The sequence below is a fragment of the Maniola hyperantus genome, chromosome 20 (assembly GCF_902806685.2).
Source record: "Maniola hyperantus chromosome 20, iAphHyp1.2, whole genome shotgun sequence".
Taxonomy (NCBI): Eukaryota; Metazoa; Arthropoda; class Insecta; order Lepidoptera; family Nymphalidae; genus Maniola; species Maniola hyperantus.
Window position 1 is genome coordinate 8,093,021 of NC_048555.1, and position 22,409 is coordinate 8,115,429.

General features: G+C 37.1%; 1 protein-coding gene across 1 annotated transcript in view; it reads left to right on the forward strand.

Moving 5' to 3' along the window:
• The first annotated feature begins 503 nt into the window (after nt 1–503).
• LOC117991559 (membralin) overlaps nt 504–22,409 on the forward strand; it is a 140,254-nt gene continuing 118,348 nt past the window's right edge. The window contains exons 1-7 of the mRNA XM_034979155.2: nt 504–640; nt 1,189–1,756; nt 4,726–5,011; nt 6,020–6,059; nt 6,976–7,210; nt 9,003–9,093; nt 15,961–16,018. Coding sequence (XP_034835046.1) covers nt 1,281–1,756; nt 4,726–5,011; nt 6,020–6,059; nt 6,976–7,210; nt 9,003–9,093; nt 15,961–16,018 — 1,186 coding nt within the window. The 5' untranslated portion in view covers nt 504–640; nt 1,189–1,280. The remainder of the gene's footprint in view (nt 641–1,188; nt 1,757–4,725; nt 5,012–6,019; nt 6,060–6,975; nt 7,211–9,002; nt 9,094–15,960; nt 16,019–22,409) is intronic.

The window sequence follows — 22,409 nt, forward strand, 5'->3', positions numbered from 1 at the left end:
CATCAGGTGACCCGCCTGCTCGTTTGCTCGCTATCTCTATTAAAAAAAACTCAATTTGACCATTGTACTAAACAAATCTAGTGATATAATAAAATACTGAGCATGTTTATGAAATGTAACGACGGACCGAACTGACCGACTAGTGAAACACTAGTTGATAATGATAATTATTGCTCAATAGATTGAGTTGTCGTTGTAACACAAGTTGACGACACGCACACGGGACGCTGAATTCGGTAGAGACATCTATTGGTATTTAATGGAAATGTCTTAAACAATTGAAAATAGTATATTAATTGATCGTCGTTTGAATTCAAATTCATAAAAAAAATATTGATATTTTCAGTGAAATAAAAATTAGACGTCATGCTTGATAAAATAAAAACTTTGCGGTGATGTTTGCGGTATTTTTACTTTATATTTTTTAAGTTGAACGCATTCATATTAATATGACAGATGAGTCGTCACTTGACATTTACTGACATTTCAGAAATTAATTGACAGATGACAGTTCTTCGTTTTTATCACAGAACTAAACACGAAAATTGTGATTATTTTAATTTTATTATGAAAATAAGCGAATTGGTTAACGATTGTATGTAAATAACAACGTAAACGTATTAATGCATAGAATATCAAGGTTATTATATAATTTTATTGTGAAAGTGTTTCTGACATTATGAGCCAATCTTGTTGATTAACTTTTACTTTTCTTGGTTAAATTTCTTGATTGGCCATCTGTACCTTGTGTTATAAATCTTGTTATTGCGTTTAATCTTTTCAATTAGCTAGTAAAGGTTCTGGCTAGTCGCTTTCCTAAATAATTTATATATTTTATAGTTCAAAGTAATTCTGAGGTCAATGTCGAATTGTGATTGATTTTAAAAGTATCGTACCGTACAATCAAAAGTAGTTTTTTGCAACATCTTTGCCAAGTTTTAGTTACGTCCTCTAGTGTTGACATTTTGGTTTAGGTTAAATGTTTTCAGTGGAAAAACCTGGTTAACTGATTAGCAAAACTGAGCATCATTAATTTTTCGGAGTAATATACCTATAGAAGTAACCTACTTAATCAGTCTATCAGTTATCCATGTACCAAATATGTTTGTTCCATTTATAAAGGACAAATCTTAAGAGGTCCAAAGTGGTGGTAATAGAGGTAACTAACAAACAAACATTATGTTTTAGATTTCAATAGTAAGATGCAGTAAGATTGATGTGAAATTTTATATGCAAAAGAGCAAAACAGTGTTGTTGAACCAGATCACAAACATAAAGAAATGAGTAATGCGAGAGGTGCTAATGCGATGAACAATCTACCAGCTGGTGTCAACCCAGACAACAATCTATTGCCTGGTGGACCGATCATAAACCAAGCAATGAATAGAAATAGAAATAATAACCAGAACCCTTTATTCAATGTTAGAGAGAGATTGTTCCACGCATTATTCTTCAAATTTGCAATAGCATATGCCCGCACATTCCCTCGGCCTGTGCGGAGATTCTTTGAATTCCTAGTGCTCTTAAAAGCACTTATAGCATTCTTTGTTCTTGCGTACATACATATAGTGTTCTCGAGGACACCCACAACATGTTTGAATCATGTGAAAGACTCTTGGCCGAGGGATGGTATCCTGAGAGTGGAAATATTAAGAAATCCAGCAAATGATTACACTATTGAACAAAGCTATGCTAAAGAAAGGAAATTGAAAAAGGATAAGGAGGAATTTATGCTAGGAATGCTGGCCACAGAGGGGTAAGACTTGTATAATTTATATCATGTCTGTAATATCTTTAAGTATCAGATATCTAAATATATAAAAGGAAAAAGTAACTGCCTGACTAATCTATCAATGCACAAATCAAAGCACTAAGATAATTCAACTGCTAAGGGGTAAAATTAAGAGTTTGAAGTTTGTATGAAAAGCTGACAATTTTGGAGTTCCTTGAATCCATAAAATTTTGTATTTTGGCTTTCGGTTAAAAATAAAGGAATACGTAGTTCAGAGTTTTCGAAAATTCAACCCCCAAAGGTTAAATAGGGAATGACAGTTGGTATCAAATTCAGATTTTTTGAGTTATATTAAGCACTAGTGACCCGACCTGGCTTCGCACAGGATCGGGCAGCTAAATACGATTTTTCTTCTTAGCTCTGGGCTGATTTCCGCACTTAAACACTTCCGCACTTTTTGTAGGGATATCTAATTTTTTAAAAATAAATATAGATGTCAATCATGAATAATATAGCTTTCTATTGGTGAAAGAATTTTCTTAATTAGTTCAGTAGTTCCAGAGATTACCCCCTACAAACAAACTTACAAACTTTACCTTTTTATAATATTAGTATACAGATGTAACTTAGTAGGTAGTTTGGCTTTCGGTTTCAGGCTTGGTATTTTGGGTTATCTGTCTGTCCGGGCTAATCTTTGGAACAGTTGCATCAATTTTGTAGGGACTTGCACTGACAGGTAAAGGGTTATACGAGTTATCTAGGCTACACAGGATTTTTAAAAACCTAATTTTACTCTGACAAATTCTCTGGCAAAAACTAGTAATAATATCGCATATCTCCATTCAATGACTGATTAAGAATTGCAATAAATAAAATTTCACAAAAGCTGACTGATTACAAAAATGTTATCTCCAGACTTTATGTAACAATTAACATAATTACCAGAAGACTAAGCCCAAACTTAATATGAATGATATCTGTCATAATAAAAACTTTATGATGATTAATGTTCATTTTAAGATGATTTCTGTAAAAAAAATTGTGTGTCATCATAATCGTAATGTGCTATGTAAATATAATCAGTAGGTACTAGATAATGCCTGCAATTTTATTTCCATAAGTTTCAGTAAAGTATTTAAAAATTCAGTGACAGTTCTTTGACTTTCTTGCATAAAAAATATCCTATGTCTATCTCCGGGATGCAAGCTATCTCTGTAATAAATAGATTATGCCCACAATTGCATCTGCGTGGGTTAAGGATTTTTCATCCTGTGGGAACTCGTTGTTTTTCCGAGACAAAAAGTAGCCTATATCCTTCCTTAGAATCCAAGTTAGCTCTGAATCAAATTTAGTTAATATTGGTAAAATAATTTTTTATTTTATTCAATCAATTAATCAATCAGTCGTTGTTAAAAACTCATTAATTTCATAGGTACATATTTAGGACATCAAAATACATGAACTAGATTCTAATAATAAAATGTAGGCCAGGCCTTAGTTTTAGCTAGATATTCTATTTATAACTTAGCATTGATTTTTGACAGCTCAATCTAAATTCCAAAAGTTTTTCTTACATTGTACAAAGTTGCATCAATGTTCAAAAGTCCATAATATACAGTACGCGGCAGAAAGTAATGTACATCGGCCATTAGAATGACATGTCGGCTTTGTAGAGCGTTGTCTCTATCTCCTTCTAAAGGTACATTACTTTCTGCAGCGTACTGTACCTATAGTCCGCGAGAGGTTGAGATGGCAGTCGGCGTATTAGGCGGGGGGACGCACCGTACTCACGCACGTCACACGCGCTCCTTTTCCACCGGGTTAGCGCGAGGGCTATGCGTGTTCCCTCCCCGATTGTCATTTCAGCCTGTCGCATACTATACGTAGTTAATAATATTTACAGAACATACAAATAATGACCCATTATGATTATTTTAGTAAGAATGTAATGTAGGGTTTCTTTCATGCTTATAAGATTTACAACAAGTATGTATGTTGTTTTTCCATGAAATTGGCTTACAGAATTTACTGAAATCTGGTGTTATGTATTTCTTTTCTTTTTCTTTTCTAAAATCTATTCTCTATACTATATTATAAATAGCTATTATGTGTACAAAATGACTTTTCACGCGCCATTTTAGCTATATGTGTCAATTGTCATGTCAAAAGTACGATTTTAGTTTGAAGATGAACATTTGATATGACATATGACCCCTATAGTTAAAATGGCGCCTGAGAAGTTATTTTGTATGGACTATATTTGTTACTTTGTGATTTTGTATGTAGAGGGCAGGGTTATCTCCAGAACTAATGATCTGATTTTGAGAATTATTTTACTGATATAGCTACATTATCTCTGAGTCCTAGTATAGACTATACATTATATCGCATGGATGATGTAGTTATTAAATAATAATTCATTGGTTGGAATTATTGATAACTCGAGTTTCTATAGACTATATTTAAAAGGTGGAGTCCCTAGCATAAAACTAGTTTAACTAAGTTTCTCAGATGTTTCTTTTCATCAAAATACCTGTCTTTTATCAATCTTTTTTTCCTCATCCAAAATAGTTTATTTATAATCTTTATTTAAGTAATTTAATATTTTAATTCTGTTCTTCTTCTTCCTTACCTTATCCCATGCTACCTGAGGTCAGCACAACATGTTTTCTTCATCCACTCACTTCTGTCATCCGTCAACATATTATGCACCCCTTTTACACTCATATCCTCTTTCACACAATCCATCCACCTTTTTTTTGGTACCTCTCCTCTTTTTTCCCTCCACAATCCACATGCATATTTAACATTTTCCGCTCACGCATTTACCCCTCATCTTTTCTACCTCTGGCGCTACTTTCAAACTTCCTCTAATATATTATATCCCCTTATATTCCTTATCTTATACATCCTTGTCACACCAAACATCCATCTCAACATTTGCATTTCAGTCGCATATAAATAAATACTTAATTAACAGTTGTTCATTCCAGATTTATAAACATAGAATCATCAACAAACGAAGATATAGAGGAGGATGAATATTTGCGCGACGGCACAGACTATGGCAACATAACACGCATACATGACGAGAATGAAGACTTACAGAACCCGGTCATAGAGACCGGATTCTTTGTTGATAGTAAACCGGAGTTGAATGAACCAACCGATCTCAATCAAACTATTATACCAGGTGAAGAGGTGGAGCCGACGTCGTCTATATGGGAAGGCATTATGGGTCTTGTGGAAGACATCGATAGGGATTCTAAACTTGTTGATGTAAGTACTTTTTTATCACTAACATGTTTGCACTGTAATTTCGATAGATATAATGACTAGTGATGGAGTAGTTTTAGTAGTCAGAAGCGACGCGTGAAGGTAGCGTGCCCTACGTGGCTCCCAAAAGTTGTTTTTGTTATTGCCGAGAATATACCTGAATTAATATAAATATAAATTACCCGAGAAATATTCCTACGGCGACGTCCACAGCACTTGCCTATTGTAAGCGCGAGAGAGATGTTTACGTGAAAGAAAGAAAAGCGTTTATAAAATAAAATCGTGAAAAACGATGGTTGCTCGGTGGTAACAGACAGTCACAGAGAAGAAAACCAGCCCGATTTCAATGGCTTGGTTCACAATTGCATTAACCAGCTTTTTCGTTAAATTCATTACGTATAAAGATAGTTAATCAACAGGTTTATTGGGTGCTTTCTTATAATAATTTGTGTAAACAAAGACATAATTATTCGCGAAACAAAAATATACAAAGTCAAGTATGGAAGCAATGACCTTTTAATGAGCCAGATATGTGCCGTTATATATTTTGGTAAGGTAAATTGCATTCAAAATATTCTTTTTCTTTGATTTAGCACTATCCCAATAGGTGGAGTTGACTTTTCGGCTTACGTTTTGCCCTATTTTGAGCATCGATTTTTGAGTCGAATTCTCTTGTAATAAATAAGCTGATGCCCGTGACTTAGGTTTTTGGAAATCCCGCGCGAACTCTTTGATTTTCCGGGATAAAAAGTATCAAATATCATAAACATAGGCATGTTACTCTCCAGGTTTTTAAACCACCTCGATTCGTTGTTCTGTAGTGACGTGATTGAAGGACAATCTAACAAACCAACAAACAAACATACTTTCGCAATTATAGTGTGAGTAGTAATTATCAATGGCTGGACGAAAAAGGAAATAAATCAAGCATTTTTTGCAAATTGCAAAAAAAAAACTAAGTAGGTACTATTAATAATAAATTGTAAAATATTGTAATTTTATTATTTTCAGGAGTCCCTCGATGAGTCAGCACTCAATGATTCATCAAAAGGTACTTATGGCTTTTGAAATATATTTTTAGTTTAGATTTCTAAATAAAAATAAATATTAAATCATCATTGGCACCGATTCCGTTGTCTTTCTCTAAACTAAATTTAGAGTATCTGCTTCCTTTTCTTTTTAACAATGCTAAAAAGGGACAGAACATGAACTTTACATTTAAAGACTCTAAATTTTAGTGCACGCTATAAATTTAATCAGTAGGCTCGCGACTGTGCGCCAAAATCACGGGTTTTACCATCTAAAAATTAAATTTAAAACTGTCAAACTGCGTCTGTCATTTTCATATTACATTAGTAAGAAGAGGATGCGAATACTCTAAAATTAGGTTGTGCTCAGAATCAGTACCATTGGCGCCGATTCTGTCGTCTTTCTCTAAACTAAATTTAGAATATCTGCATCTTTTTCTTTTTAATATTGCTAAAAAAGGACGGAACATTTAATTTTACATTTGAAGACTTTTTTCATATTACATTAGTAGAAGAGGATGGGAATACCTACTCTAAAATTTAGATGCGCTCATGACATGCTGTCTGGACATGAGTCTTTTGTAAAGAATGCCACGGTCTTGTGGCACGGGAATCCAGCGGCTTCCTGTGACTCGTGTAATGTCCTTTGTCCACTTAGTGGGCAGTCTTCCAACGCTGCGTTTTCCGGTGCGTGATCGCCATTCCAGCACCTTGGAACTCCAAAGTCTATCGGTTTTCCGAACGATGTGCCCTGCCCATTGCCACTTCAGCTTCGAAACCCGTTGAGCTATGTTGGTTGCTCTAGTTCTCCTACGGATCAATCACTTCTAATTTGATCACGTAGAGAAACTCCGAGCATAGCCCTCTCCAAGCTTTCTTATGATTCCATCAGTGTAGTAAGTTTAATCAAAATTAAATATTTATTTGTTTCAATTCCAGATGAAGATTATATTCTAGAATATTCTCTGGAATATGGCTTCCTACGACTTTCGCCGAGCGCGAGACTTCGTCTGAAAATTCCCGTCAAAATCGTCACGTTGGACCCGCAGAAGGACGAATGTTTCGGCGACACGTTCTCACGTTTCGTCCTTGACGAGTTCTTGGGCTATGACGACCTTCTGATGGCTTCTATCAAGGGTTTGGCTGAACAAGAGGATAATAAGGGTTATTTAAGGTTAGTGTGTACTTTACAATATACTTAACCTTAGAGCTTCAATCAAAATAGAAGTAAATAAAAGTAAATCTTATTTAAAGTGCAACCAAAAGGGACTGTCACCATTTATAGTAAGAAGTGTGTTAAACTTAACCTTCAGAAATTAAAGTTTAAATTAACCGTGAAGAGAAACATCGTGAGGAAACTGCCTGGGAGTTCTGCATAATATTCTCAAAAGGTGTGTATTGTGAAGTCTATCACTTTGCACGCGACCATCTTAGTGGACTGTGGCCTAAACACTTCTCATTCTCAGAAGACTCTCTTCGTCTTCGGATTGACAGACTTCAACATCCTTGAGAATATTATGGAGAACTCCCTTCAAGAGATCCATGCTCATGATGACGGCATTCTACACCACCACGTTATTCCACGCCTCAGTAATAATTGAGTATTTTCCTACTTCTGAATTTGATGAACATTATTACTTTATTATAAACTAGGGTAAAAATTTGACGTACGCTGAAAAAATATTAAAATCCAACAAAGATTTACAAAGTTACAGGCATTTTAATTTTGGAGTGGGAGGTTCTTCTATCCCTTTCTCGCAAAACGAAAATTTGTATGAAACCGCACGAAGCTACTATGGCATTAGTAAGGTGTGACGTCAAAATACTATATCGCTATCTCTGTCTAATCAGAAATATTTAAATGCTTATAACTTTTTTGTTATTTGATCGATTTAATTATTAGGGTTCCGTACCTCAAAAGGAAAAACGAAACCCTTATAGGATCACTTTTTTGTCTGTCTGTCTGTTTGTCTGTCTGTTTGTCTGTCTGTCTGTCTGTCTGTCAAGAAACCTACAGGGTACTTCCCGTTGACCTAGATTCATGAAATTTGGCAGGTAGGTAGATCTTATAGCTGACATTTGGGGAAAAATCTGAAAACCGTGAATTTAGGGTTAGATCACACAAAAAAAAAATTAAATTGTGGTCATGAACTAATAATTAGTATTTTCAACTCATAGAGCAGAAACAAAGAGGAGTTGGCCTAAGCAACTGTGCACTGTGATTTTCAACTAGGTCCTGACGTCATCACTGTGGGCGGGGCCTTAGTTAGTATTGGTTAGTATGATGTCTGCGTTCGTCAGGTTCACATATATTGAGACTCGTATTATCGGTGTGTTTTCGCGTTTTTAAGAACAAAAGGATGAAGTGTTGTGTTTTATCGTGTCAAAGTTATTCAGACAGACGTTCTGATGCTATGAATGGTATCACATTTCATTTGTAAGTAATTTTATACGTAATTATTAATTGCTTTCTACACTTATTGACATCTAGTGTGAGATAGCTGAACTATGTAGTGACATCAATATATCGATGTTAGGTCGCTAAGCGAGTAGTTTTGCTACTAACCCGCAGATGGAAAATTGAGAAGTGGGCGGCGTTCCACAACCCCTCACCCCGCAAAATGTCACTCGATATTTCATAGGGAAATCTTAATACAACATCTCCTCTTTGTTTCTGCTCTATGTTTCAACTTTTGAAATGAGTGACTATATCAAGTGGGGTATCATATGAAAGGTCTTCACCTGTACATTCTAAAACAGATTTTTATTTATTTTTATGCATCATAGTTTTTGAATTATCGTGCAAAATGTCGAAAAAATACGACTGTAGTACGGAACCCTCATTGCGCGAGCCTGACTCGCACTTGGCCGGTTTTTTATTTCAGTTAACGCCATTATTCTTATCCTAGTTTATAATAAAGTAATAAAAACATTGGAGTCAAATACCCAATTGCATTTTGTTCCAGAAATGTGATCACTGGTGAGCACTATCGCTTCGTGTCGATGCTGACGGCGCGGAGCTCCTACATCGCGGCTTTCTTCATTATGCTGGTCTTTGTAAGTGTTCATACATCTTGTAATAAAGATCCCACCAAAAACGTTTTTTGTAAATTTGGCTGCTAAGACTCACAAGTTCATAATGCTTTCACTGTTAAAAAGTTACGAGAACTCTGGTAGAGCCAAGCCCCTAGTTGAGCTTCAATTTATGCTGTCCAAGGGGCCTGTCTCAAGTCCAAAGTATATAGCTCTAAGGCTGAGATCTAATAGAGCGCACTTTGACTTTGCTCAGACTTAAGATTGACATACATCTGTCTTGTTTTAACTCCTATAGATTTTACCCTAAGTGTTCTCGGCTTTACCACATTTATAACAATAAATAATAAATTTTAATCTTGGTAAAAAAATATGATAAAAATCTGCTCTTATTGTTCATGGATTTTTTGATACAACATTAGGAATAGTTTGTGCGACATTCACAAAATGACTCCACAATACAATTTCGTGATTGGAATTAAAATATTATGTATCAGACACGTAATAGTTGTAGGAATAGGCAATGTTGGTCGCTGAAAGAAATCCGCATGAATTTCCAAAATAATGAATAAGAGCAGGTCTATTGTTTAGCGCGAATTACTAAGGTATGTGTCAATGTACTGCTAGTTGCATAGGTAAATGTGATTTAACATCTCCATTTTAACGATTTACGCAAAATAACGTTAAAAGTTACATCGCCGAAGATGGAAATATTTGGAAAATATCAAGCTTCACTGAGTTCTCTACTTATAACTAAAAAATATTCTGTATAGTCTGCCACCTAGCGGCGAGTAGCGTCATTAAGACATAAAGGGGTGAAAGCGCCCTTTACCGAGTGAAAATGATTACTTACACCGTTTTTAGTTCACCTTCTCAACGATAGATGGTAGTGTGTCGTAAAACTATCGGTTTTCTAAATAAAATCTAAAATGTATTTTACCTTGCTGATTGCACACAAACAATTTGATTATTAAAAAAATATTATAAAATACTTAATAGGACTTTACATGTATTACAGAATGTGCACTCCGCAAAGAAGTTCAAATAAATAACGACTCTTGTTACGAGCAATAAAGTGCAATTCAGCTAGCACAGCGCTGCGGTTAAAATTTACCAACCGCCTCTCTTTCTAGCGCATACTCTCTCTGTCTTATATAAGACCGCGTGAGCCGAAAGGGAGCTCCGCGGTAGGTATAACCCGTTTACTAAATGATTGGACCTGGCGTCGATTAAAAATTAAAAAAAATTAAAAACTTAACAAGTGGCAGACAAAAATTCGTAGTACGTGTATCAGTGAAGATGCCAACAAACACTGATACACGTACTACGAATTTTTGTCTGCCACTTGTTGAGTTTTTTTTTTAATTTTAATCGACGCCAAGTTCAATCTTTTAGGAAACGGGTTATATATATCTCATGACTCATGTGAGCCCGACCTATAAGTACGTGAAAGGTCGAGATGGCAATCGGAGTATGGCGCCTGTACGTCACCATCGCTATCCCGCAACGGGTTAGCAAGAACTCGGATGACGGAAGTGCAGTCGTAATCGCCGTTACGGACTGCATCCGATCCGAGTCCGTGAAAATACGTTCCTTTTTAACAGACTTCTTGTTTTGTATGGTACCTTATGACATAATATGTCGTATATAATCGCTGTTATTCTCACGGATGACGGATAGAACTCGGATGACGGAAGTGCAGTGCGTAATCGCCGTAAGTGCGCGATTTGACGTTTGATAAAAAGTTACTGATTTGACTAGTTGTCAAATACCGTATTCTATACCTCGAAGGCGCTCTAACTTGAGGTGCACAAAACTTTTAGCGTTATAGATCAATTAATAGTTAAAGTGAGGCGCGGCCCCTTCGCCACTAAAATCAGGACTCTCTCCCCAAGTTACAGTTATTGCACTTTTACAGCCCTTTCAAACTTTATTACGGCTCCAAATTCCACCTTTATACTGCGCGGCACGTCTTATATGTGCAAAACAAAACTCCTTATGGACTTTATTTACCTACGTAAGGTGCGTTTTAGGCATACCTACTAGGTAAAACTATTCAAAAATAAAATAATGTTTTTAACAAACACAAAAAACATAGATGATTTATAAGTTATAACAATGCTAGATGATTTCCGCGATTTTTGTGGGTTTGCTTATTAATTAATTAGATTTTTAAGAAAATCCGGGATGCAAGCTATCTCTGTATGATGGGCCGTGAAAAACTAGCCGGCAGACAGACACACTTTCGCATTTATAATATTAAAAGTGTGGATTAGAGAAATATCTGCAATCGAAAACAATATGTATATCGATAAGTTTAGACACATTTTACGCGAGCCAAATTTTACACTTTATCACACTATTGGCCAAAATGTACTGTTGCAGCAAGAATACCATAAAATCAGCCAACCACCACAATTGAGATTGTAGCAATGTGATATCTAATCACAACTTTCGTGTTAAGGCTGGTCTTTGTCCCATACCGTGTGAAATAGGAATTATACTGCGAACGTCAGCGCGCAGAGAAATTGTATTAATCAATTGTCAAGCGGCGTGCATATTGGCGGACATATCTCCGGTTTCATGCCTGTCAAAGCACAAAGTAAATTGTGGAATGCCGCCGAAACGCAATTGATTGCCGGCCATCGCTCATAAACTGACAGACATTACAAATCTATTTGTCCGAGTACCATTGCAAATGTATATAGTTCGAGGGCTTATTGCGTTCGATTTTAACACTTCCAATCCTTTTATTAAATACTGTAACAACGGGGTAAATTACACGGGTGCTCGTAGTGGGATTCAATGGCAAAATAATAGACGGAGCAAAACGCTTTGTATCTTCTAAATCTAAATAATAGTTTTAGGTTTGGTTGTACCGATTGTCTTGCCGGTTCTTAGTAGGAAGGAAACTCCGAACCAGTAGTGGTAGATTTACTTGACGATTCAAAAGCAATTGTATTTTTTAACATTAATTCTTGACAACCGTCAAAGGAAGCCTATTGACTATTACAATGGCTCAACTGTAGTGCTCAATCATACAATTCTAAAACTATCACAAACTTTGTTTGCAATTTGTTGCATGTTGTAATCGTCCCTGTACAAAACTTTTTATTAATAGGTTTTTGTTTTGAAATATTTTAAAACATGGACTTAATTTAATGAGATCACTGTTTCGCTGAAACACAACACTATACAGTACGCGGCCGAAAGTAATGTACATCGACCTTTAGAAGGAGATAGCACTGTAGAGCACTGTCTCTGCCATTGAGACCGACAAAACGTCATATAGGTATGAGTGACAGAGACAACGCTCTACAAAGCCGAAATGTCATTCTAAAGGCCATGTACATTACTTTCGGCCGCGTACTGTAGTTACAATGTAGTGTTAACACGATACCCCAAACTTAGAAACAAGAAGCGATACAGTGATTGATGGATCTGGCGTGGGCGGTAGTGCACATTGAGTTAGATCAATGATCATAGAGCGGCAGATCATGAATGCATGAATAAACTTGTTAAAGCCTGACCAGTAAAATAAAATACCTCGCCATATTGCGAAAAACCTGTGGAACTAATTTATACAAGACCATATACTTATAGTGATCAAAGACCACATACTAGTGGCGCCCCCAGAGCAAGTTTTTTTATATATCTGGTCAGGTTATATACATACTCCTAATAAAAATTTAAAGAAATACGAAATTTACGTTGCGAATTGTAAGACTCAGTTGAAAAACAAAGTAAGTTACCTGTGTTATAAAGTGTTATTTTTTAACAAAATTGGCTTGCGCTTGACGACAGTCATTGGAAAGCAATGATGAGAACTAGTTTGAAGCACGCTTGCCTAAAGATGCCTCTTTACTATTTATATTTTACTAGATGATGCCCGCGACTTCATCTGCGTGGATGTAGGTTTTTAAAAACCCCGTGGGAACTCATTGATTTTCCAGGATAAAAAGTAGCCTATGTCCCCATGATGTAATGTAACTCTGTACTACATTTCATCAAAATCGGTTTAACTGTTGGGCTGTGAAAAGCTAGCAGACATATTACAGACAGACAGAAACACTTTTGCGTTTATAATATTAGTATAAAGTAGGGATTGTAATGTTTTGCCCAGACACAAAAGAAATTTCAAATTATTTTTTGAATACAAATATAAAAATTTACGGAAACGCCTGGATTCAAACTATGCATCCATTTGGATAGCGCTATTTTGACCGCTAAGCTAGGTTGAATCATTCTCAGTGTCTTTTCTAATAGCGATTTTTAATTCCATCTAGTAATGATACATTCTCTGTTCATATTTAGTTATCTATTTATTTATTTTAACTCTTTTACTCTTATTATATTACCGCGAGAGTTATGTCGTGCAAAAGATAGCGATATTATTGGAGACAGTAAAAGCAGATCTAGCGGGAATTTAATGACAGACAAAAAGCACGACTGGTAAAGTTATACCAGTAATTTTCAGTCTACAGGATATTGCTGCTCTAGTAATATGACAACTCTCTCGGTCTGCCAAGTATTAAAGGCATTGGCTTTTAATATTAACGGTCGGTCGATGCTTCTGTTTACGGCTGCTGTAAAAACTGCGGCTTGACCGTGGACGCATTATATACAGACCATTGCGTTGTGAGCTACGTGCCTACCTCCGCGACAGGTTGAGATGGCAATCGATGGCAAAGAAATATGGGTGGTGATGATTAAATATGTTGTTTCTACGTGAATACACAGACACTGGCGCCGATTCTGTTGCCTTTCTCTAAACTAAAATTAGAGTATCTGCATCTTTTGCTTTTTTGTACCTATTGCTAAAAAAGGACGGGACATGAATTTTACGTTTAAAGACTCTAAATAGTGCTCTCTACAAATTTAAACAATATGCTCACGACTGGCAGCTAAAGTCACGAAGTTTGACAGCTCTAAATTAAATTTAAAACTGTCAATCTGTGTCTGTCCTTTTCATATTACATTAGTAAGAAGAGGATGCGAATACTCTAAAATTTAGTTGTGCTCAGAATCAGTAGCACTGCTTACTTGTTGCACGTATTTTTACACAAACAATAGTTAAGGCCGCACCACTCGAAATAGGAATGTATCGCACATTCCCGGCAAGGATATCGCATTGCCTCTATCAATCTTTTCGCCACATCATTTGCTCCCTGCGCCGCTTCCCGCGATTGAATTTCATTAATGAAACGCTTAGTGCAGATTGAATCCATTTAAGTAAGAGTGCTATCGGCCCCAGTGAATGTTTCCCACACAGGCACTAATATGATCACGGTATAGGAATTCTTTAATTTGGTAAATAATACTATTAGAATCCCTACTAACTCCATACTAATATTGAGCCATCATCTACACGTATACATTTGAACTTTCATAGCCTAGTAGTTAGGACGTCCGCCTTCTAATCGGACGTCGGGGTTCCATCCCGCGCACCTCTAACTTTTCGGAGTTATGTGCATTTTAAGTAATTAAATGTCACTTGCTTTAACGGTGAAGGAAAATATTGTGAGTAAACGTGCATACCTGAGAGTTATTCATAATGTTCTCAAATGTGTGTGAATGCCAATCCGCACTTGGCCAGCGTGATGGACTACGGCTAAACCCTTCCTAATATTATAAATTCAAAAGTGTATCTGTCTAGTGTGTCTGTAAGTGTAGCCGTTAAATAGTAACTGTTTAACGGCTCATTCTTTTATTCGATTTTGACGAAATTCAGTACAGATATAGCTTCGGTTCCGGAGATGAACATAGGCTATTCCGGAAAATCAGAGTTCCCACGGGAATCTTCTTCTTGTCTTTATTCCACGCTATGTGGGGTGGGAACAACATGTCTTCTTTTTCCACTAACTCTACTAACTTCTGTCATACGTCAACACCCCTTTTACACGCATATCCTCTTTCACGCAATCCATCCACATTTTCTTTGGGTTTTTCTCTCCTCTTTTTTCCTTCTACGATCTACATGCATATTTAACATTCTTCAAGTGTCATGATTTTCTTCCCTCCGCATAGCATGCTCAACCATGCCAGCCTATTACCCCTCATCTTTTGTACCACTGGCGCAATAATAAAGAGTTCCCACGGGTCATTTTCTACCTAAGTTCATCGGATGAAGTTGTGTTCATCTAGTTTATAATGAAGGAAATTAAATAATTCCAAGAGGCTACTGTGATGACACCGAGTGCCCGAAGAGGGAATACTGCGGCATACTCATACTCTTACTTTAATTGTTTCAATCTGCATTCAAATCGCAATTGAAATAGAAACTTCATTTGACTAAGTTTCAGTTTCTTCATATTCTTATAGTACTCGTATGTTGCGAAATCTTTCTTGACAAAACGTTATCATGGAATTTAAAAAGTAAATAATCAGGTACATAATGAATTCTTGTAACCTAAGCGGTGCTAGCCTATTGGTTAGACGTCGGCTTGCTATTCGGGGATCCGGGGTTCGATCACGGGCACGCACCTCTTTTTTGGAGTTAGGTGTGTGCGATTTAACGGCGGTTACGCACTCATCTGGTCTGAGTCCGTGAAAATACGTTCCTTTTTAACCGACTTCCAAAAAAGAGGTGGTTCTCGATTCGGCTCGTTTTTTTTTGTTTTGTATGGTAGCTTATGACATAATATGTCGTAGATAAATCGTTGGTATTCTCACGGATAGAACTCGGATGACGGAAGTGCGTAGTCGCCGTAAGCAATTGAATTGTAAAGAAAAACATCGTAAGGTAAAGAGTTTTCAAAGGTATGAAAAGTCTGCCAGTCTGCACGTGGGAGTGAGAGTGTACTACGTGAGACTATACTAACGTGTTCAGTAGTGGGCCGGCGATGAGTTGATGATGATGATGATATAATTCTTTATTTTCCATTGTTACAGACCGTTTCAATATCGATGCTGCTCCGATATGCTCATCACCAGATATTTGTATTCATTGGTAAGTATTAGATTATATTAGATGTAATGGCTACCTTAGCCCAGATGACTGTTCCGAATTTCAATGACTATTTAACTGAAAAACATATACATATAGGTATAATTGTGATTTTAAACCACTGCTGTTTTACTTAGGAGTTGGAGGCGATTCCTTACCCTAATCGTTATAAACTCAATGAATGACCTTGAATAAAAGGGGGGTTCTAGTTAAAAAAACCCTTACCGTATATTTTAGGAATATAAATAACTCCATGTTAAAATCTAGTGGGAACACCGCCGAAGAGAGTATGCTTGTGCGTGCCAACGTTGCAAAAACAAAGCGAAGTTGTCGCATGTAGGTTTCCTGCGCCTAATTTCCGCTAGATTTGTTCCGGACCTAAAATTTCCCTTGAGTTAAGTACTAAAAAAATCATGAAAAAAAATTTCTCCAAATTAGGTACTTTCTCGGTATATTACAACACGCAGCAACAGTGCAATTATGAATTGTTTGAACGAATTTTGCGAAAAACTCCAAGTTCTGAGCCGGCTCAGCGGCAATCTCTTTGTAATAACAATAATTGCGTATAGCGCCCGCGGCCGTCCCACCCTGCTCTTGCCGTTTCAAAAATAAAATATAACAGTACCCCTAGTATCACTCTACACACGACGACTCGAATCGACGACGAAGATGAATTTCGAAGGCCAAAACACCATAGACAACATTAGAGGGTAATGGATCTAGTTACCCATATTTTATGTTCTTGACTTCTACAGCCAACATCCCAAAGGGAAACTTTGTAAAATGGAAATGGGGGTAATAAATTATGTACTTTAAGACAACGAAGCTTAGGTCCATTTTGAGATTAGCGACCGAGGGCGCTGAGTATAATAGCGATTGGAGTCGAGGTGCAGTGATTGGCGGATAGTATGCCTAAAGTCGCGGTTCGGCGAGTAGACTGTAGAGCTGCGTCAAGCGCCCTACGTGATACGGGCGATAGTCGTCGCGAGGAGCCAGTCGCTAGAGCACACATTAATTATAACAATTTCTACCGTATGTCAAAATAAATAAGCCGAATTCAAGTTGATTAAAGAAGCCGCTGCACTCCACTCCGTCTGTAAGCGTTGTACTGACGTTATTGTTTCGATACCTACTCGAAATCTATCAACGTTGTCGAGATGTGCAAACTCGTATTTAGGGTACAGGTCGGATTTACCTAGCTCCCCCGCTTTGATCCGTCAACAATTAGCCGGGTACAGATAATTTGCTTCTTTCCCTGTTTGTTTCTAGCCACTTGGCTTTAGTGATTCGATACCGATGATTGTTTTCAATTCCAATTTAATTTTTTTCCCGAAGATGAAAAATTTCAATTATTACGGCTACTCTAAAGTGCTGGAGATTCGGTTAAGCTGGGGATCACCTTTTGAATTTCTTGGGTAAATGAATTGTTTTTTAATATTTTGTTTCTCTGTAGTTTATCACGATGTAGCTACCAAACAATACAGAGAAAATTTCTGAAATGAAGAATACAATTTTATTTCAGGATAGTAGTGCTGTTTGTTATTTCTCAAAATAAATATTTTTGTAGTATTCATAACAAGCATTATCTATTTATACTCGTATAAAAGGAAAAGCTATCAACGTACAGCTAAAACTACTGGACGGATCGGGCTGAAATTTGGCATGCATATAGCTATTATGACGTAGACATCCGCTTAGAAAGGGTTTTTGTAAATTCAACCCCTAAGGGAGTAAAAATGGGGTTTGAAATTTGTGTAGTTCACGCAGAACGAAGTCGCGGAAGGCGGAAACAAGTTTTTTCTTCATCCTGTAAAGTTAAAATGTAGATAGTACCGGCCAGTTCAGTCTAAATGTGCCTATTCGTATTTTAATTTTTTTTAGCCTCTTTGATAAATACGATCAACGTCATATTCTCTGTTTTTAAAAGCAATACTGGACTTAAGCATTCAAAGGTGATTTTTATCTGTAAGGAGCTCCCGCGTTTGCAGAATAAACTATTCAATCTCACAATATCGGATGAGGGTAGATTTGTTCAATGGGATCCGTTGGTCGCTATGACGACTTATCCCGGCTGAGGCTATTGAAAACATACTTAACGTAAAGGACTGGAAAACTCTCTTATCACGTCTTCGTGAATATCAAATATCTTTCATTGACGGTTAGCTAATTTTTTGGGGAATAAAATATGTGATATTTTTTTCCTGGTATAAATATACCTAATAATATATTTGGATGCTTTGAAGTTTTTTGCCTATCTGTATACCTTAGTATGGTTAACTGAAAGAAGGGTGTATCTATATTTTTTTTTAATTATTTGAATGATAATGCTTTCATATATTTTAAATAAATGAAACAGCTATGATTTCAGTTAAGTGGCGACTGGCGAGAATATAGATTGGTCTTAGGAAACATGATGGCATTGATTTTGAAAACATTTGTTTATTAGTTCCATCACGTCTTTATAGGTATAGGCAACGATTTATGTGTAGGTACTAGTACTAGATGATGGCGAGTTCGTCCGCGTGGATTTAGGGTTTGTAAAAATCCCGAGGGAACTCTTCAATTTTCCGGGATAAACCGTCTCTGTACCAAATTTATGATGCCCTCGTTCAAGTGTATTTAGAATTTTTTGTAAATCCCTTGGAAAATATTTGATTTTCCGGGACAAAAAGTAGCCTAGATCCGTGCCAGGGATGCAAGCTGTCTCTATACCAAACCTGAAAATCATTGAACAAGCCGTGAGTTTCCGGGATTCTCTTTGTTTTTCTAGGATAAATTGTCACGCTCCCAGACTTCAACTATATCCATCCAAAAAATCACGTCGATCCGTTGCTCTGTTGCAACGTGATTGAATGACAAACCAATAAACCAACAACAAACACTTTCGCATTTATAATTAATATGGGTAGTGATACGTATAGTCCGCGATAGGTTTAGATGGCAATCGGGGTATGACGCGGGGGGGACGCCCCGCATACCCGCACGTCGCCCGCACTGGGTTAGCGCTGGGGCTGTGCGGGTGTGCGGGGTGTTCCCTCCCCGATCGCAGTTTCGACCTTTCGCGTACAATAGGTATGTTATATTATGTACCTACTATTTGAGGTTGTTGGCTGGGCGTTTTTATTTCACGGCTGATGTATGAGGTCTGCGTCTCTATCGTCAACAACTCAATAAGCTAATACGAAATAAATCCAATACCAATTTATTTTGCTAAAATTCCGCATTTCGCATAATTTGTATAATGCAGCGTCACGTTCAAAGGGACCGCATCGCGGAATGTGACAAACAGACCATCACCGATATTGCATTCATTTTAATTGTTTCCACTAATTAGCTCTCGATTTAAGATGAAACGTTACGATAAATTTTATTGTTTAAGTAAGTTTACTGTAAGAAGTATTTTAGCGTACAAAATGAGAACTCAAGCGCCATTTTAATTCTGTGTCAGTTAAAATGGCGAATGAGTTCTCATTTTGTACGGACTATAATACTCGTAAATTAGTAAATGCACGGCGTGTCTTTTCTGAGCGCGAACGCGCCTTTAATCCATACTATATTAATACTAATCCATACTAAAATGAATTGTAAATGTCAATATGATTTGAATCAGTTAAGATTGTAAATCATCATCAACATCAAGCGATAGACGTCCACTGCTGGACATAGGTCGGCCGGCCTGAATCCAGCGGCTCCCTATGACTCTTCTGATGTCGGCCGTCCACCTAGTGTGGCATCTTCCAACGCTGTGTCTTCCGGTGCGAGGTCGCCGTTCCTGTTGGAAATCCCGTTGGAACTCTTTGAACTCTGAGATAAAAAGTAGCCTATGTCACTCTACAGCTCTTTAACTATACCCTTTTAAATAATCACGTCGATCCGTTGCTCAGTTGCGACGTGATTGAAGGACAAACCAACAAACACTTTCGCATCTATAATATGGCTAGTGATTCATTACTGTTGTTATATTTTAATTGTATTTTTCTGTTGTTGCTCTAAATCCTCAAAGGTAGGGTTGATGTTTTTTCCCGGAAGCTAAACATTATTATCCTTTGCTTTCATTTTCGCTAATGGATAGAAAAAGAACTCTGCGTCCGCACCAAAGCAGCTGTCTCCTTTGCTTTTGAATTAAAAATAAATTAAAGCTGTAAAAGTAAAGTAACGCTCACATTATTCTATCATCATCATCATGATCAACCCATCGCCGGCTCACTACAGAGGAGGGGTCTCCTCTCAGCGTGAGAAGGGTTTTGACCATAGTCTACCACGCTGGCCATGTGCGGATTGGTAGACTTCACACACCTTTGAGAACATTATGCAGAACTCTCGGGCATGCAGATTTCCTCACGATGTTTTCCTTCACCGTTAAAGCAAGTGATATTTTAATTACTTAAAAACGCACATAACTCCTAAAAGTTAGAGGTGCGTGCCCGGGATCGAACCCCCGACCTCCGATTGGAAGGCGGACGTCCTAACCACTAGGCTACCACAGCTTATTATTATTGTCATGCCCTAATAATATATTGGCAATTTGCTCGGACTGTGGGGTACAGCGATTTTGCAAACGTTATAATTACGTATGATTTATAAGCCTGACTTGTAAACATTTAAAATTAAATTCATCTCCGATCAAACAAAATAAGCCATAATAACTAATTATTATCGTCGAAATACATAATTTTCATAGCGGAGAATATCGAAAAATATATGTTTATTGAAAGCGAATGCTTCAAAATGTTTTAAGTATCTAATTTGGCAATTTTTTGCTCAACCCATCGCCGGCTCACTACAGAGGAGGGGTCTCCTCTCAGCGTGAGAAGGGTTTTGACCATAGTCTACCACGCTGGCCATGTGCGGATTGGTAGACTTCACACACCTTTGAGAACATTATGCAGAACTCTCGGGCATGCAGATTTCCTCACGATGTTTTCCTTCACCGTTAAAGCAAGTGATATTTTAATTACTTAAAAACGCACATAACTCCTAAAAGTTAGAGGTGCGTGCCCGGGATCGAACCCCCGACCTCCGATTGGAAGGCGGACGTCCTAACCACTAGGCTACCACAGCTTATTATTATTGTCATGCCCTAATAATATATTGGCAATTTGCTCGGACTGTGGGGTACAGCGATTTTGCAAACGTTATAATTACGTATGATTTATAAGCCTGACTTGTAAACATTTAAAATTAAATTCATCTCCGATCAAACAAAATAAGCCATAATAACTAATTATTATCGTCGAAATACATAATTTTCATAGCGGAGAATATCGAAAAATATATGTTTATTGAAAGCGAATGCTTCAAAATGTTTTAAGTATCTAATTTGGCAATTTTTTGCTCCTCTAAGGCGATTTGCGATGTAATTTGATCAATTATTTCGCTTCCAAGTAGGGCGTAATCTACGTAAAGTACCGAGAGGTATTGGCTGCGAAAATAAGCAGATAATAATGATGTGGCAGACTCGATAAAATATTTTGCTGTCTATTTTGATTTTGAGAAACAATCGAGTCAATTAGTTTAATAATATAATATTTAAGATTGTAAAAAAAAGTAATACCTACAATTTGCAACTTAAGGGCTTAAGTTCTAATATTTCCTAAGTTATCGTTGTAGTCCTAGCGGCTGCTATAATTACGTATGTTTCAAGGAGGTTGTTAACGCGAAATGAAAATCTCTTTCTAAAAGTCGTAGAAACGAATAGAGACCGGAAAAGTGGCAGCGAAATTAATTTCATATGATGAATGGTGGGCGATCTTCGTCATCGCGACAGCACAGCGTTTGGCGGATTTTGTAGGCTACCATTTTTACTTTCGCTTAGCTGCAATAAGATTTCCACATTAGGTTTAAGATCAGCGACAAATCCATACTAATATTATAAATGCGAAAGTGTGTCTGTCTGTCTGTCTGTCTGTCTGCTAGCTTTTCACGGTTCAACCGTTCAACCGATTTTGACGTAATTTGGTATAGAGGTAGCTTGCAACCCGGGGAAGGACATAGGCTACTTTTTATCCCGGAAAATTTAAGAGTTCCCACATGATTTTTAATAACCTAAATCCACGCGTACGAAGTCGCGGGCATCAGCTAATCTAAATATATAAAAGGAAAAGGTGACTGACTGACTGACTGATCTATCAACGTAAAGCTGAAACTACTGGACGGATCGGGCTAAAATTTGGCATGCAGATAGCTATTATGACGTAGACATTCGATAAGAAAGGATTTTTGAAAACTCAACCCCTAAGGGGGTGAAATAGGGGTTTATAATTTGTGTAGTCCACGCGGACGAAGTCGCGAGCATAAGCTAGTGTAAGATAAAATAATTTGAACTACAAAAATCTACACGCGGAATTCCGCTTCAACCAGTCTGCGACAATCGGAGAGTTGGTACATGAGTGAC